Source organism: Amphiura filiformis, chromosome 20, assembly GCF_039555335.1.
Source record: "Amphiura filiformis chromosome 20, Afil_fr2py, whole genome shotgun sequence".
In the NCBI taxonomy this organism is placed as follows: Eukaryota; Metazoa; Echinodermata; class Ophiuroidea; order Amphilepidida; family Amphiuridae; genus Amphiura; species Amphiura filiformis.
Genome location: NC_092647.1, coordinates 10,383,133 through 10,399,155, shown reverse-complemented (window position 1 = coordinate 10,399,155; position 16,023 = coordinate 10,383,133). Strand labels below are relative to the sequence as shown.

The following is a 16,023-nucleotide window of genomic DNA, read 5'->3' as shown; positions in this document are numbered from 1 at the left end:
AATATTTTAGGGACTGGTGTGTATTTTATCGGTATAAAATGTTATTTTAAAAAAGGGGTCATTGGGTATAATGAATCCCACGGTGTTGCGGCCAGTGGCGGCACCAGGATTTTTTTCGGGGGGGTAAAGTGAATTTCAGGAGGGCAAAAGTCATTTTTTTTACACAAGTTACAACAAATATAAATATAATTTATACATTATTGTAGCGAAATTGTCTAGAGCAAGACGTCGCAATAATACAATAAAGGCTGACGGCGAATGAAAAAATGACTTTATGATGAAATTGAATATTATAATTTTTACATTTAATTATTATTGCTTTTCACACAAATTAATCGAGAATATACACCTGTTGATATAAGTTGTATCTCATACTCAAACACGTTGCCGAAGCAATATCTAAGCTTATCTAATTCTCGCTATTCGCAATAAGGGCGCCGCCAGCGGTTTGCGATGTAATCGTGATGTATCATGGGAAAATCGTGATGTATCATGGGAAAAGGTCGACATCAAGTCCGCGCAATACGAATATTACCATGCTATTACATAGGAACACGTGACAATATTTTTAGTTTGTCAATATAACGGTATTACACGCAAATCGATAGAGATAAAATTAATTGTGCACATTTCAAATCACATTATTAAGTATTATTGAGTATCGATTCGCGTGTAACACCTTTATTTTGACAAACTAAAAAATATTGTCACGTGTTCCTATGTAATAGCATGGTAATATTCGTATTGCGCGGACTTGGATGTCGACCTTTTCCCATGATACATCACGATTACATCGCAAAATCCAATGGCGGCGCCCTTATTGCGAATAGCGAGAATTGAGATCAATGCGGTGCCATTGAATGAAAGAAAATACAATACATAGGCCCCCTAAATAGACACTAATAATCTTACAAAAAGTTATTGTTACTTAAGGGCGTACTACACCCATATATTGGTTTGATTGGTCTAAAAAAAATATTTTTTCATTTATAGCTAGGCGATATATGCACGGATCATGTGAAATAAAAAAAAAAAAGATAAAAAAAAGGTGCTTTTAAACCATTGTATAGAAAGTCATTTTAGCCCTATATATTTTTTGTTTACATGTATCCTAGTAACTCAGATGCGTGTTTCATAACAAACCATAATTTATTCTTTTCAACATGTTCAAGTAGGGTACATGAATAGAATACATTAAATCCTTTGTTGTACCATCTATAGAAATGTACTCACTGATTATAACACTGAATAAATTAAATAGGCCTAATCTCTTCCACATAGACAATTTAATACTACACCATGTATTTATCTTCTATAATGTGTTGTTAGGAAAAGAGATTTAAAGGCTATAAGGTCATCAAAGGTCAGGTTATAGGTCAATTGGTTCAGGTCAAATTCAGGCATCAATTTTGAATACATGTGATAGTCTGTGATATCATACATGTCATAATGAGGCATCAATTTTGATATTTTGTCTGTTACTGGATATATAATGGAAATGTGTGAGGTGGATATACTAAAATACCTTGGGATGTAAATAGTGAGTACAATTTAGATTGCCTAGTTGAGATGGATTGGGCAAATAAATATAAAATAGTTACCAAAATCACAAAAATGAAGCTTACCGAAAACTACCTAATATGGTGGTATAGGTGACAAAAAATACAATCTTTTTCAACATTGCTGTGTGGTTGTGGTAACCTGTTACCTATGGCTTAATTAAGTTTCAGTCAAATAGTGTCGCAAGTTCAAAATACAAAATATAGCTCAACTTTCAAAATAGAAGCATTTTAACCAGTTCGTTTTTTGATAGTTGTGGAGCACCAAGTCCATTTTACATATCAACATTATTTCCCTAATGTGTTAGCAACACATATCCAAAATTTTAACGAAATCCGTTGATAAGCTGTCCAAAATGAAGTGAATTTAAAACATCAGTGATGTACCACCTTTTGGCTTATATCATTAGAAGCATGTACGCTTCATTGATACTGATGCCACCAATTGAACGAGAAGATTTGCCCTTCATTTTGCATACCACTTTGTCCAATTTCTTTTTCTCATTTCTTCACAAAATGCAAAAAAATGCAAAAAAAATGCAATGGGTGTAGTACCCCCTTAAAGCTGTTTTGAAAGCTGAAATATTGGTGTTTATCAAAATCTGATTTTGATAAATAATTAGTCATTTAATTAGTCATTCAATTTGTAATCAATTAGTAATGCACATAAATGACTAATTAAATCGTGATAAATCGTGAATTCATAAATTCGTCATTAGTCATGCAATTTTACAAATTGAATATTATGGTCATAAAAATATGTTGAAATTATGTAAATTAATGTGAAATGATATTACTGTTCTTTTAGCATTATAAATACATAATTTCAGTATTCCTTGAATAAAAGAATTACATGTATATCTTGTATGACTAATTTTTAATTAGTTAAATAAGACCCTTTTTTTGACTAACTTATGTTTTCAGTGGAAAAGCATACTTTAATGCCTCACACGGACGTTTTTTTAATATTATTTTCAATTGATGCTTCATGATACACACAAATGTGGGGCCCTGGGCCCATCTGGCCCTATGGTAAATCCGGCCCTGATGATACTTGACAGGCGACCACCCCGGGGGGGGACCATCTCAATGTCTGGACACACTGTGGTCTGGACAGGTCTGGACCGTCTGCTATTTTGTGCTGCTGCCCTCTATCTACCATCCAGCACAACATCTGTTGATGGCCGTACTCATTTATTCCCAAGGCATGTCAAGAGATCAAAGCAGCAACAAGTTCCCCACTTCATGCATGCAGGCAATACTCGATCATATTAACGCAGAAATTTGTATTTGATTTATTCCTTCATCAAGCGCAGGTGAGCCAAAACTGTAGTTATATCTTTTCATATGTATGATCCTATATAGAATAGTCTGGTAACTTATATATTTCTTATACTACTTTATTTTCGGTATAAATGAATAAATTTCCACCTGACCTGATTTCTAAATGTAATAATAAAGCTTTTCATACTGCAGTTACTGTCCGTTTTCCTATACACAATACACAGTGCTCTCACCATTGACGTGTGACCTCAACAAATGATGTATGTTGGGAGAATGGACACTTGCCTAGTTAACATCACTGTGTGAAAAATAACCAACCAATATTTTATTTATTCTCCAAAACTTCTAGCAAATATATTTCTCTAACATGACCTAAAATTACAGCTAGGTTAGATGTTCAGAAATGGTCGCACTTTTGTAAAATATGAGTGAGGGCAAGGCATAGCTAGCCAACTCCCCCGTGTTAATTGAATGGAGATTTGACCGAAAATATTGGTATCGGGCCGCTCACTTCTGAAGGATGCCACAAAAAAACGGTAAAAGCTACATTTAAATTATTCTAAATAGGTTCTAGAAAATAAAGTTTGTAACATGTCCTAAATTTTTAGCTAATTTAGATGTTTGGAGAGGGTCGCACTTTTGTGTTTTAGGAAGGATATGTAAACGACAGATAACACCAAAAATATGAAGAAATTATTTCCAAACTGTGTTTTAAAGTCAACAATCATTATGTTGCTCATTTTGAAGAATGCTGGTTAACAAAAAGCAGGTCTTTGTGTCATTTCGTGAACAATGGTACACATACCATTGTTTCCTTTCGTTTCCTTTATAATCGGTTACCCAACTGAAGCTGTAATACCAGCTTTATTACGATGTCGCACATTGAAAACAGACACTTGTACACAACCAGAGAAGATCTGATTTAATCAGTTGAGCTGCTTCAATGAGTGTTATCTTGGTTTAATAGCTTTTAATGGGGTTTAAGTCCTGCAAAGGTCGAGATGAATTCTACTGTAGACATGACTGCATCATGTATAATGCTGTTGCTATGCTGCCACACTGGATTTCTGTGCGTGGAGGTTAATCCCGACGATGGAGGTGCATGCATACTGGGAAAGGTCACTATTAAAATTTACGTTTAGTATAATCATGGAAATAATTCTACAAGCCTGTTATAAGTGTTTTGGTTCTCGTCCAGAGGATTTTCATGAATCGATGAGGGAGGGATGTATTTTTTTTTTTAGAAAAAAAAAAAAAAACTTCATAGAAGTTTATTAGAAAACAAAAGTTAACTTCCAATTCTTATTTGTTACTCCAGTGGAATTATCCCTCAGAATCTCACATTTAAAAAAGGGGACCTCATCCTTTCCTCGAGCACTGTTGGAAAAAGACCAAAAACTACAACAAATGCCAAGTTTATATTAAAGAACAAGCCTCCCACCGTCATCAATTAATGAAAATCCTCTTTCTTTTCCAACAGTGCCTGAAGTAAGGAGGAGTCCTTCTCCTTTTTTTTTTTTTTGCCAAATCTGATATTTGTATTCTGAGGGATAAACGACATAGAATACCACAAAAGGACTTGGAAGTGATCCATGTTCACTAATAAACTTACTAAAATGTTTAAAGTTTTCCTAAATCATTCCAAAGTCTTACATTTCTTGAAAAATCTGTACAAAAAATCTGTCAAATTCCAGAAAATCAAAACATTAATTTGTCGGCCTTATGGGTTTACCCATGTGACTCAGTGTGACTACCAGTCCTTTATTTTCTTTAAGTAAGTTAAGCTATTCAAATGTGTACACGGACAACGAAGCTATCTCTTGATACCAAATTTATAGTAATAAGGACAAATTTAAAGTACATATTGAACAGCTTTACAATTATGTGTACTTAAAATACAGACTAACCATTGTACACGAGTGCACCGCTCGCTGTCACCCCAGGATGCTACATGCACCGCTGCCACCACCACCCCTGATTTGGTCAATTGGATTCGGTGTCATTCTACCAATGTTCAATCTACCTTCATATGAAACTCTCCACAATTAATTAATGACCACTGTGAAACTCCACGGCTAACTCTTCAGAATACCTAGATTTGCTCCGAACTCTGAAACTCATAACTCCGCAACCACTGTACTCCGCAATGGAGTGAAATTGGAACATCTAGATCTTTGATTGACTTATGAGCAAAATCTAAGAAGGATTGCTGAATGGGCTGGTATGACACTATCATTATAGCAATTTTTTCTCCATTTTATTTTTTCAGGTTACTCCAATAATGGTAAGACCAAAACAACAGTGGGATTTGCTTCCAGATCATGTGTGCAAATACTGCAAGAGACGCTTCATAGAAAACATCCAACGATATAAAACCCACGTACATAATCATGAGCTCAGTATCAAATCATACTGGTATACCAATCCAAAACTACCACCAAAGGCTGGATGTGTGAAATTATGGAATCATCATGGATTGAAAATGTTGCCACAAGTTACCATGGTTACTCGCAAAAATAAGACAAGAAAAGTAGATGGTCGTCAAATGCAAATTGAGTATGAAGTAAGAATTCAAACTAACAAGTCAAAAGTACTCAAACCTCCAAAGACAGCGGATCTGATGAGCTGTCGTCGGGGTAAAAGTGGACTTGAAACAACAGGACAGCATCACAACGTTATTGAAGAGAGGAAAGACGCTGGAAGACCACAATGTAGATATTGTCTTAAATGGTTTACTTATGTCTATAATAAAAACGTTCATGAGAAAAAGCAACAGCATAACGTGGCAAATAAATGTGAAATATGTAGTATGACATTTATTACGTCATGCGTAATGAAACAACATAAAAGAGAGCATCGCGGAGAGGACGGATCTTATAAATGTAGCTACTGCAACAAGTCATTTACCAACATATGTAACAAGAGACTGCATGAAAGGATGCACACGGGAGAAAAACCTCACAAATGTAGCTACTGCGATACATCATTTAGTCTACTGAATATCAAGAAGATGCATGAAATGACACATACGGGAGATAAGCCTCACATATGCATCTACTGCAATAAATCATTTAGTCGACTGGGTAGCAAGAAAATACATGAAATGACCCATACAGGAGAGAAGCCTCACAAATGCAACTACTGCAATAAATCTTTCATCACAAAACATGAGATAAAGTCACATAAAATGACGCACACGGGAGAAAAACAGCATGAATGTAGGTACTGCAACAAATTATTTACACATCTGAGCCAAAAGAAACAACATGAAATGATACACACAGGAGAGAAGCCTCATAAATGTAGCTACTGCAAGAAATCATTTAATCAACTGATTAGCAGGAAACAACATGAAATGATACATACAGGAGATAAACCTCACAAATGTAGCTACTGCGATAAATCTGTCATCACAAAACGTGAACAGACTTTGCATGAAATGACACACACGGGAGAAAAACCTCATAAATGTAGGTATTGCAACCAATCATTTAGACAGTTAGGCAGCAAGAAAGAACATGAAATGACACATACAGGAGAGAGGCCTCACAAATGTAGCTACTGTAATAAATCTTTCATCACAAAAAGTAAGAAGACATCGCATGAATTGATACACACCGAAGGAAAACCTCACAAATGTAGCTATTGCAATAAATCATTCAGTGAGTTGAGCCAAAAGAGAAGACATGAAATGTTACATACAGGAGAGAAGCCTCCCAAATGTAGCTACTGCAATAAATCATTTAGTCGACTGCCTGACAAGAAGAGACATGAAAGGAACCATACAGGAGAGAAGCCTCACAAATGTAGTTACTGCAATATATCATTTAGTCGACTGGATGGCAAGAAACGACATGAAATGAACCATAGAGGAGAAAGGCCGCACACATGTGACTATTGTAATAAATCTTTCATAACAAAACGTGAGAAGAAGTCACATGAAATGACACACACTAGAGAGAAGCCTCATAAATGTAGCTTTTGTAATCAATCTTTCGTCACAAAATATAAACAGATATTACATGAAATGACACACACGGGATCAGTCTCTCAATCGAGAGAAAACTTAAATGATACATACGGGAGAGAAGCCCCACAAATATAGCTACTGCAATAAATAAAATCATCACAAAAGATCGACACACACAGGAAAAACCTTTATACATAATGAATGTAAGTACTGCAACAAATCGTTTCACCAATTGCCCTACAGGATAGGAAACGAAATTGACGAAATGACACATACAGGAGAGAAATCTCACAAATGTACTGTGCTGCAACAAACCATTGCATGCAACCAACTGGGTGGCACATGAAAACACACGAACTGATACATACAGCACAGAAGACTCACAAATGTGGCTGCTATCATTTAATCGAATTAGCATAGGAGTAAAATCTCACGTATCAGCCAACTAGGTGGCACGAAAAGACATGAAATGACCCATACATTTACAGGAGAGAAGCCTCACATAATGTGGTTACTGTAATCAATCTTTCAATACAAAACGTGAGAAGAAGGAAGTTACATGAAACAATATTATACAAGAGAAACCCTCATCAATGTCACGTAGGTGATGCAGTAAATCATTGGGCTATTCCAGTCCCGATTCCAGTTGAAATCCATACATTAAGACGTGACCTTAAAGCCATAATGATCTTATAATATAAAATTGGTTAATTTTTTTCAAACCTGATTTTTTTGCACATTCGTAATGTTTACACATGTCCCAGCTTGCACCTAAATGGAATCGGCCAAATTTGTTGTCTTTGTAGGTCAACAGAGTAAAGTTCGACATAAAGTCATAATAAGGACAAATTTAAATTACATATTGAACAGCTTTACAATTATGTGTACTTAAAATACAAACTACCCATAACGTTTGTACACGAGTACACCACTCGCTGTCACCCCAGGATGCTACATGCACCGCTGCCACCACCACCACCCCTGACTTGGTGAATTGGATTCGGTGCCATTCTACGAATGTTCAATCTACCTTCATATGAAACTCTCCACAATTAATTAATGACCACTGTGAAACACCCCGGCTAACTCTTCAGAATACCTAGATTTGCTCCGAACTTTGAAACTCATAACTCCGCAACCACTGTACTCCGCAATGGAGTGAAATTGGAACATCTAGATCTTTGATTGACTTATGAGCAAAATCTAAGAAGGATTGCTGAACATGCTGAATGGGCTGGATAGAACCAGGTGGATGTCAGTTCATAAGGGCAATGTCGGGGATTATAGATCACAATTTTTCAATCGATGGGGAGAGATGAGGTCCCACCAGGTCCGACCGAGTCTCCTACACAGGTTACGCTCCCTGTGGAGGGCGGAACCAAACTGGCTGATGTGGAGACTAAGCCAGTTTGCGTCGGTCTGATACTCGTCTATCCTCGTCTTTGACCATGCGCAGATCTGGCTGGTCAGGAAGATATTTAATATCCCGAATTTATAATATGCCTACCAGTTCCGCCGTATAACCGATTTGCTAGAGAATATTGTGTAATGTTTAATAATTTCGTATTAATCGTATAATAAAATGTGGCTAAATGTGTATTTGTGTACATAGTGTGTGGATCCACTCTTCTACGGACTTGGCTACTAAGTATGTCGGGAAGGATATGACGGTATGCTGACCTGGGTCAATATGTTCTGGGCAGATGAGGTCCCACCAACGACCTACGACCTTGTGTGCGATCATGTATGACAGGCAATTCCCGATAATAATAGAGGTTCCCTGATAGAACTTGGTCAGGTCCCTCGGATCGGGATTTCCAACAGTAGAGGCGCTTTAGCGCCGAGGTGTAAAGGCCGACATCGAGGCGCTTTAGCGCCGATGTGTAAAGAGGCACGGAGCGCCGACATCGAGGCGCTTTAGCTCCGAGTCAGAACTCAGATTGCTTGAACATGGTATAGTCAGACCTCATAATTACTTGTGCTATTGGGCAGTGGCAGAGGCTCTATACTAGAGCTATGGGCTGGAATGACACTATTATTATAGCAATTTTTTTCTCCATTTTATTTTTTCAGGTTACTCCAGTCATGTTAAGACTAAAACAACAGTGGGATTTGCTTCAAGATCATGTTAGACTTCTCCGTAATCCACTTGCCAATTGTGCATACTCTGGCTATTTTTCGTCGCCGAATCCACCGTTGCCATGGTAACTGCGGCCATATTGGATTTTTATACACTTAGTTATTCAAGTTTTTCAGAAAAATTAAAACAACAATGAGTCTGAAACCACCAATATTTAACTGTTTGAAGCATAATAAAGAGAAGTACAGAGCCCAGGGATGCAAATTGTGTGGGAGCAGGGAGCACCGCTCCTAGGAAATGAGAGTCAAAATTGAGGAAATAATGCCATGGGAAGAAAAACGAAAAAGAGGAAAAAGGAGGGAGAGAGAAGAAAAGAAAAGGGGAGACAAAAGGAAGGGGGAAGAGGAAAAAAGGAAGAGGAGTGAGGTACAGAATAATAGGGGAGGGCTGTGAGGCAGTGAAGCTACTGAATGGAAGAGAGGAAATATTTAAAGACACTGGTTGTGCAAAACTTAGAGGAATTCACATTATTGTTCAAGAAATTAGAGCAAAAAAGAGGAATGTGTTAGTGTTAGAATATGGAAATGGGATATGAGGAAATTTATTATTCATCACCATAGGAGGTATTCAATGAAATTTAACAGAAAAAAAGAAGTTGGATGAAGGCAGGTGGAAACAGGGCACATATCTGAGGAAATTTACTGAGAGGCGGCAATCATATCTGAGGAAATAAATATAGAGGCAGCAATGAGGAATTTATGGGAACAAAAGGCATGACAATTTTTGGGAAATTTAAAATGAAGAACCATAAAGAACTGAACAAGTTATGCTCCCTCTGACAAAAAATGAAAGATGAAAGGGGGGTAAAGGAAAATAAAAGGGAAAAGGAGCCTCTGTCCCACCAAAATTGACCCCAAAATAGTGTACAATACCAAATTTTTTCGCGCTACGCGCGCACATTTCCTCATAAAACCTTTTTCGGAAGCGCGAAAATACACGCTATTCTCATCTTTTGAAGTGCAGAATAAAGCTATTTTATGCATGGTATTAGTGAGGAAATCTTGAGCCTAAAACCTTGCTCCTGAGGAAGAAATCACAATTTGCACCCCTGACTCAAACCTCCAAAGACAGCGGATCTAATGAGTGGTAAAAGTGGACTTGAAACAACAGGACAGAATCGCAACGTTATCGCACAGAAGAAAGACTAAAATGTAGATATTGTCTTAACAAAGCTTTTAGTTCTGTCTCTTTAATATAGTAATGTTAATGAGACAAAGCAGCAGCACAATGTGGCACAGAAATGTGAAATATGTAATATGACATTTATTACGTCATGCGCTGTTAAACAACATAAAAAAGAGCATCACAGAGAAGACAGACCTTATAAATGTAGCTACTGCGACAAGTTATTTAGCGAATTGTGTTACAAGAGGCTTCATGAAATGATACACACGGGAGAAAAACCTCACAAATGTAGCTACTGCAATAAATCATTTAGTTCATTATGTAACAAGAAACAACATGAACTGATACATAGAGGAGACAAACCTCATAAATGTATCACTGTAATAAATCTTTCATCACAAAAGGTAACCAGACTTTGCATGAAATGATACACACGGGTGAAAAACCTCATAAATGTAGGTATTGCAACAAGTCATTCAGGCAGTTGGGCACCAAGAAAAGACATGAAATGACACATACAGGAGAGAAGCCTCACAAATGTAGCTACTGCACTCAATCTTTCATCACAAAACGTGGACAGACTTTGCACGAAATGACACACACAGGAGAAAAACCTCATAAATGTAGCTACTGCAATCATTCTTTCATCACAAAACGTGAACAGACTTTGCACGAAATGACACACACGGGAGAAAAACCTCATAAATGTAGGTATTGCAACAAATCATTTAGGCAGTTAGGCAGCAAGAAAGAACATGAAATGACACATACAGGAGAGAAACCTCACAAATGTAGTTACTGCAATAAATCTTTCATCACAAAACGTAAGAAGACATCACATGAAACGACACACACCGGAGCAAAACCTCACAAATGTAGTTACTGCAATAAATCATTTACTCACCTGGATGGCAAGAAAAGACATGAAATGGACCATAGAGAAGAAAGGCCTCACACATGTGACTACTGCAATAAATCTTTCATCACAAAACGTGAGAAGAAGTTACATGAAATGACACACACACAGGAGAGAAGCCTCGCAAATGTAGCTACTGCAATCAATATTTCATCACAAAACGTAAGAAGACAACGCATGAAATGACACACACCGGAGCAAAACCTTTTAAATGTAGCTACTGCAATAAATCATTGAGCGGGTTGAGCCAAAAGAGGATACATGAAATGTTACATACAGGAGAGAAGTTTTACAAATGCAGCTACTGCAATAAATCATTTAGTCGACTGCCTGACAAGAAGAGACATGAAATGAACCATACAGGAGAGAAGCCTCACACGTGTGAATACTGTAATAAATCTTTCATAACAAAACGTGAGAAGAAGTTACATGAAATGACACACACGGGAGAGAAGCCTAATAAATGTAGCTACTGCAATCAATCTTTCATCACAAAATGTAAACAGATATTGCATGAAATGACACACACGGGAGAAAAAAAAAAAACTCTGGGCATAAATGTAGGCGCCGCAACAAATCAGTCTCTCAATCGAGAGAGAACTTGAAATGATACATATGGGAGAGAGGCCACACACAAATATCGCTACTGCAATAAATAAAATTATCACAAAGTTCGAAAGAAGTTGCACGAAATGACACACACAGGAAAAACATTTATACATATGTATATGAATGTAGGTACTTTAAATCATCTTTTTCATACAGTGGGGTTGAGGTTTGGAATAAACTGAGTAATGATGTAAGAAGTTCTATAAATGTGCAGACTTTCAAGCAAAGATTCAAGTCTTAAAAAAATTGAGCATGTACTTGTTAATGATGTATTTCTATTCTACTTTGAAAATTGTATATATTTCTGTATTTTAATTTTGTATCTAATAGTTGTATGTTTTATATAAATTGCATGTTGAATGTATTCAGGGCCCCATGTAAGACCAGCTATCGGCTGAATTGGGCTACCCTGGATAAATATGAATAAAATGAATAAATAAATAAATAAATCGTTTCACCAATTGCCCTACAGGATAGGAAACGAAATTCAGACTTAGTCTTTTACGTTGTATTTTAGTACACCACTGGGCATTATAATTATGCAAAAAGTAGAAATCCGAGTAAAATTGAGGGCGTCGCCGTGAAGCAAATCACACATTATGGCTTTAAATCTGTCTCCGATTAAATTGATCCATGCATGGGGGAGGAGACATTTGTCCATTCTTGTAACATGTCTAAGATTACATTGATCCATCAGTTATTGATGAACTATCACTGTGACCCTGAAGAATATGGTTTTCTTTGCGGAGGGAAATAAAACAAATAATATAAAAAAATAAGATCATAAAAAAAATATTGTTAGAAAAATGAGAAAGTCTGCACACATCCAAACATTGTAGCCCTACTTAGAATGTTATTTATTGACAAAATATTTTTCCAAGCAAATGTTTGCCTAAATTATTTGATAATAACGCTTTAAAAACGTATTCATGATCTTTATATAACCCGACATTTAAATGTTATGAAAACATTTTGAATAAACGTTTTAAGAACATTTTTGTGTTTGCCGGGATGGAACCTTCCGCTATAGAAGACATGACCTTAATCATGTTAATCTTCCACACAGGGAGTGTGAATATCAAATGGGCCAGGTTTCCTGAATGGGTGACTACATTTGAAATTGTCACCCCCTGTGCCCGGCCCCTGTGTTAGAGATTAAGGTCATGTTTTCCAAGGAGGGTATATGAATAGCCCAAATTTATATTATGCACTTCGTAAATCGAATTGAACACTTTCCGGGAGCAATTTTAACCGGGCAATATTTCTGCTATGTTGATAGTATTATGGTTATTATAGGCTACATGGTGGTTTTAAAAAAACAAGTATACCCACATTTGATAAAAAAAGAAGTACACCCACATTTGATAGCAATTTTATCTACTTCCCAAATGTTTATTTCAAGTTTTTATTTATTATTAACACTCTCCACGCGGGTGTCGACTGCGAAAGACAAGTTTCAAAAACAAACAAACCAAGTATTGGTTCATTGGTTCTTGAGATAGCCTTTGATATTTTGAGAAAATGCCTCAAATCTTTTTTTTATGTTGAAGTAAGCAGAATATTAATACATCTTATACAAGGTTATTGACGTTTTGGAAATAGTTACATTAATAATTAATTTATAATGTGCTCTCATAATTATACCAATGCAGCAAGGGGGCATTGAAACTTTGTTATGCAAATAATACCGAGAGCCCCCGACATGAAAGAAAGAAAAAACTATCTCGGGGCCCCGAGTTACTATCTCGGGGCCCGAGTTACTATCTCGGACCCCGAGTTACTAAGTCGGGGCACCGAGTTACTATCTCAGGGCCCCGAATTACTATCTCGGACCCCGAGTTAATATCTCGTACCCCGAGTGACTAAAAGAAGTCGGACCCCGATATAGCTTTTTTTTTCCTTTCATGTCACTTCGGGGGCTCCGTAGAGTACTGTATTTGCGTGATTGTTTTTGTAGGCCTATTATCATGATTATGTATTGTTTTGTTAAGGTTATTAATTATTTTAAACTGTTGTGATTTGGTAGTTCACAGCATCTTACGAATGGTAATGAGCTTTGGCAGAAACTGCATTGCTCAATTCATAAGGAGCGTGTAGAAGAATTAAAATAGCATAGATATACTTTTATAGGTACTGCGGTTCTTGAGTTACGTTGTAAAGAGGGCTGAAACAACAACACTTTTGTAAAACGTACATAACTCATTAACAACAATAAATTAAGCAAGTTTGCAAAGTATATGATTTGTAGAATGAACTTTTGCAAAACATCAAGGTGTTTATTTTCAATAATATATTGATCTAGATAATGAAAATCGATTTCTAGGTTGCTTCGACCAACAATACCTCGTCTACCCATAACTTATTATTATGTGTGAACGCACCGTCGCGACGGTAGGAGAGTACCGCTGATATAAAAGCGATTGTTCAAATATTAATAATTTCAATATTATTGAATTGATTGATCAATTTACGCAGCCGCCCAGTCTCCTACTTCCGTGTTATAATTGTAGGCCTATGCAACAGTCAATAAAGCAGTAATATACCATATGCGTTGTAATAACATATAACTAGTCTTCTCCCGCTTGTTTGATAAGTTTGACAGAAATATCTTGTCTTCCTGAGAAATATCATAGAGGACGAAAATGTGCCTCAATTCGGCACGACAAAAAAGGACTCAATAAACTGCTAAAAACTGATTGAAAGCTAGTGCATTTTCGCAGCAAAGTGCTACGCCGACACCAACAATGACCAGTAACATGTCTACGAAAGCCGATGACACGCCAAACAAATATCCATGGACTCTTGTACAAGATTGGAACGAACAAGCAAAGGTCACCCATATGTACAGCAGGTGGAAGGCTACAGAAGTCGCCCTCAAGGAAAACGAGAGGTCTTTCCGGAAATGGTGTAAGATTGACCATTACATGAGAGGTTGTTTCAGGGTCTTCATAGCTATTTCTATGATAACTTCAACGATAGTAGGCATAGTTGCTGGAGCACTTGCTTCGCCAGCACTTTCCTACCTTGCTGCTAGTTTAGCCGCGATTGGGGCACTGCAAGAACCCTTCGAGAAGTTGTTTATTACAGATTTCAGCACCAAGAAGCGAAAATTATACTATGATAAATATATAATACAACGAAGTTACCTGGATAAGATGTTTATTTCTTACTTGCAGTCTTTGGATAAAGATTCGGATGATGGGGAGGAGATAAGTACCAATGAACTTATGCAATACCTTAACCTGACAAATAAGATGGATGAGGAGCTGATGAAATCAGAAATTGAAAATCAGTCGGATAATATATCGTCAGTTCTTCATGATACCAAAGATCTTCCAAACAAGGTCTTTGGTCAGATTACCGGTGTAAACAAAGCCCCTAACGTTGCGAAAGATTCTCAGTATAAACCATCTAATCAAGTCATGCGAAGGTCCAGGCGAATGTCTACCGATTTTAGCGGCGAATTTTCTGACTAACTTGTAAGAAACTGATGGGAGTTCATCCACAGTCACCAGCAATTGTTACTAAATAATGTAGTAGAGTCCACAATGTCAATGGTAACGATTTAGTTTGGACATGTCACTTTCGTCACACTTACGGCCAATCAAATTAAGTATTGAACTTTAATATCATTGGTCATGTTGGTACGATATGTAGACTTTCGTTTTTTATCTGCAAATTTCAAAATTGGCCACTTCTATTCGCTGACTGATATCAACTGCTGATAACATTTACTTACGTCTTTGTTTTACTGACTGATGGTTGCAATAAGTATTGAATTACAAGTGCCTGCACAGTATCATTGGTCATGTTGGTGCGAGTACACAGTTTCGTTTTTTATCTGCAAATTTTAAAATTGGTATACTTCTATTCGCTTTCTGATTTCAACTGCTGATATCATTTTACACATACGCCTTTGTTCTACTGACTGCAATATTCAATTACCTACCTACACCTGATATAACAATCCCGGGATAACAATAAATAGTGATTGCTATCTACTGCTGAGCAATACAACACCAATTGATATCTACTGCTGATAGCAATACATTACTCCAACTCATAATGCTTCTGCTGATAGTAATACATGTATTATACTGACTGATAAATAATTTGTATTATACTGACTGATATATATTGGGTTACTTATTCCATAAAAAAAATATCCTCCCCCAGTTGCAAAAAAAGCCCACGGAATTCCAAGGAAGAATTTTGATAATAAACTGGAATTCCTTTATGTTTTCATTATAATTTCAGAGTTGGTGGAATAAAAGGTCTGGGATGCCAGACAAAAAAAGCTTTAAAAAACAGAATTAATTTCTAAATTCCTCGATGGGGACATTTTTCTGGAATGATAGCCCATTGCTAATCAGGTATAGAGAATATTTGCTTCAAACGTGCATTGCCAGGTAACACGACA

The 16,023-nt window shown here is 36.7% G+C and overlaps 1 protein-coding gene across 1 annotated transcript; it reads left to right on the top strand.

Annotated features, from left to right (window-relative positions):
* Nucleotides 1–2,800: 2,800 nt before the first annotated feature.
* Nucleotides 2,801–6,977, top strand: LOC140142581 (uncharacterized). The gene is made up of 2 exons (XM_072164574.1): nt 2,801–2,875; nt 5,113–6,977. The coding sequence occupies exon 2, from the start codon at nt 5,125–5,127 to the stop codon at nt 6,946–6,948; it is 1,824 nt and encodes a 607-aa protein (XP_072020675.1). The 5' UTR covers nt 2,801–2,875; nt 5,113–5,124; the 3' UTR covers nt 6,949–6,977.
* The last annotated feature ends 9,046 nt before the right edge of the window (nt 6,978–16,023 follow it).

Excerpts from the sequence above, each read along its gene's own strand:
- LOC140142581 (XM_072164574.1), top strand. The coding sequence starts at position 5,125 with ATGGTAAGACCAAAACAACAGTGGGATTTGCTTCCAGATCATGTGTGC.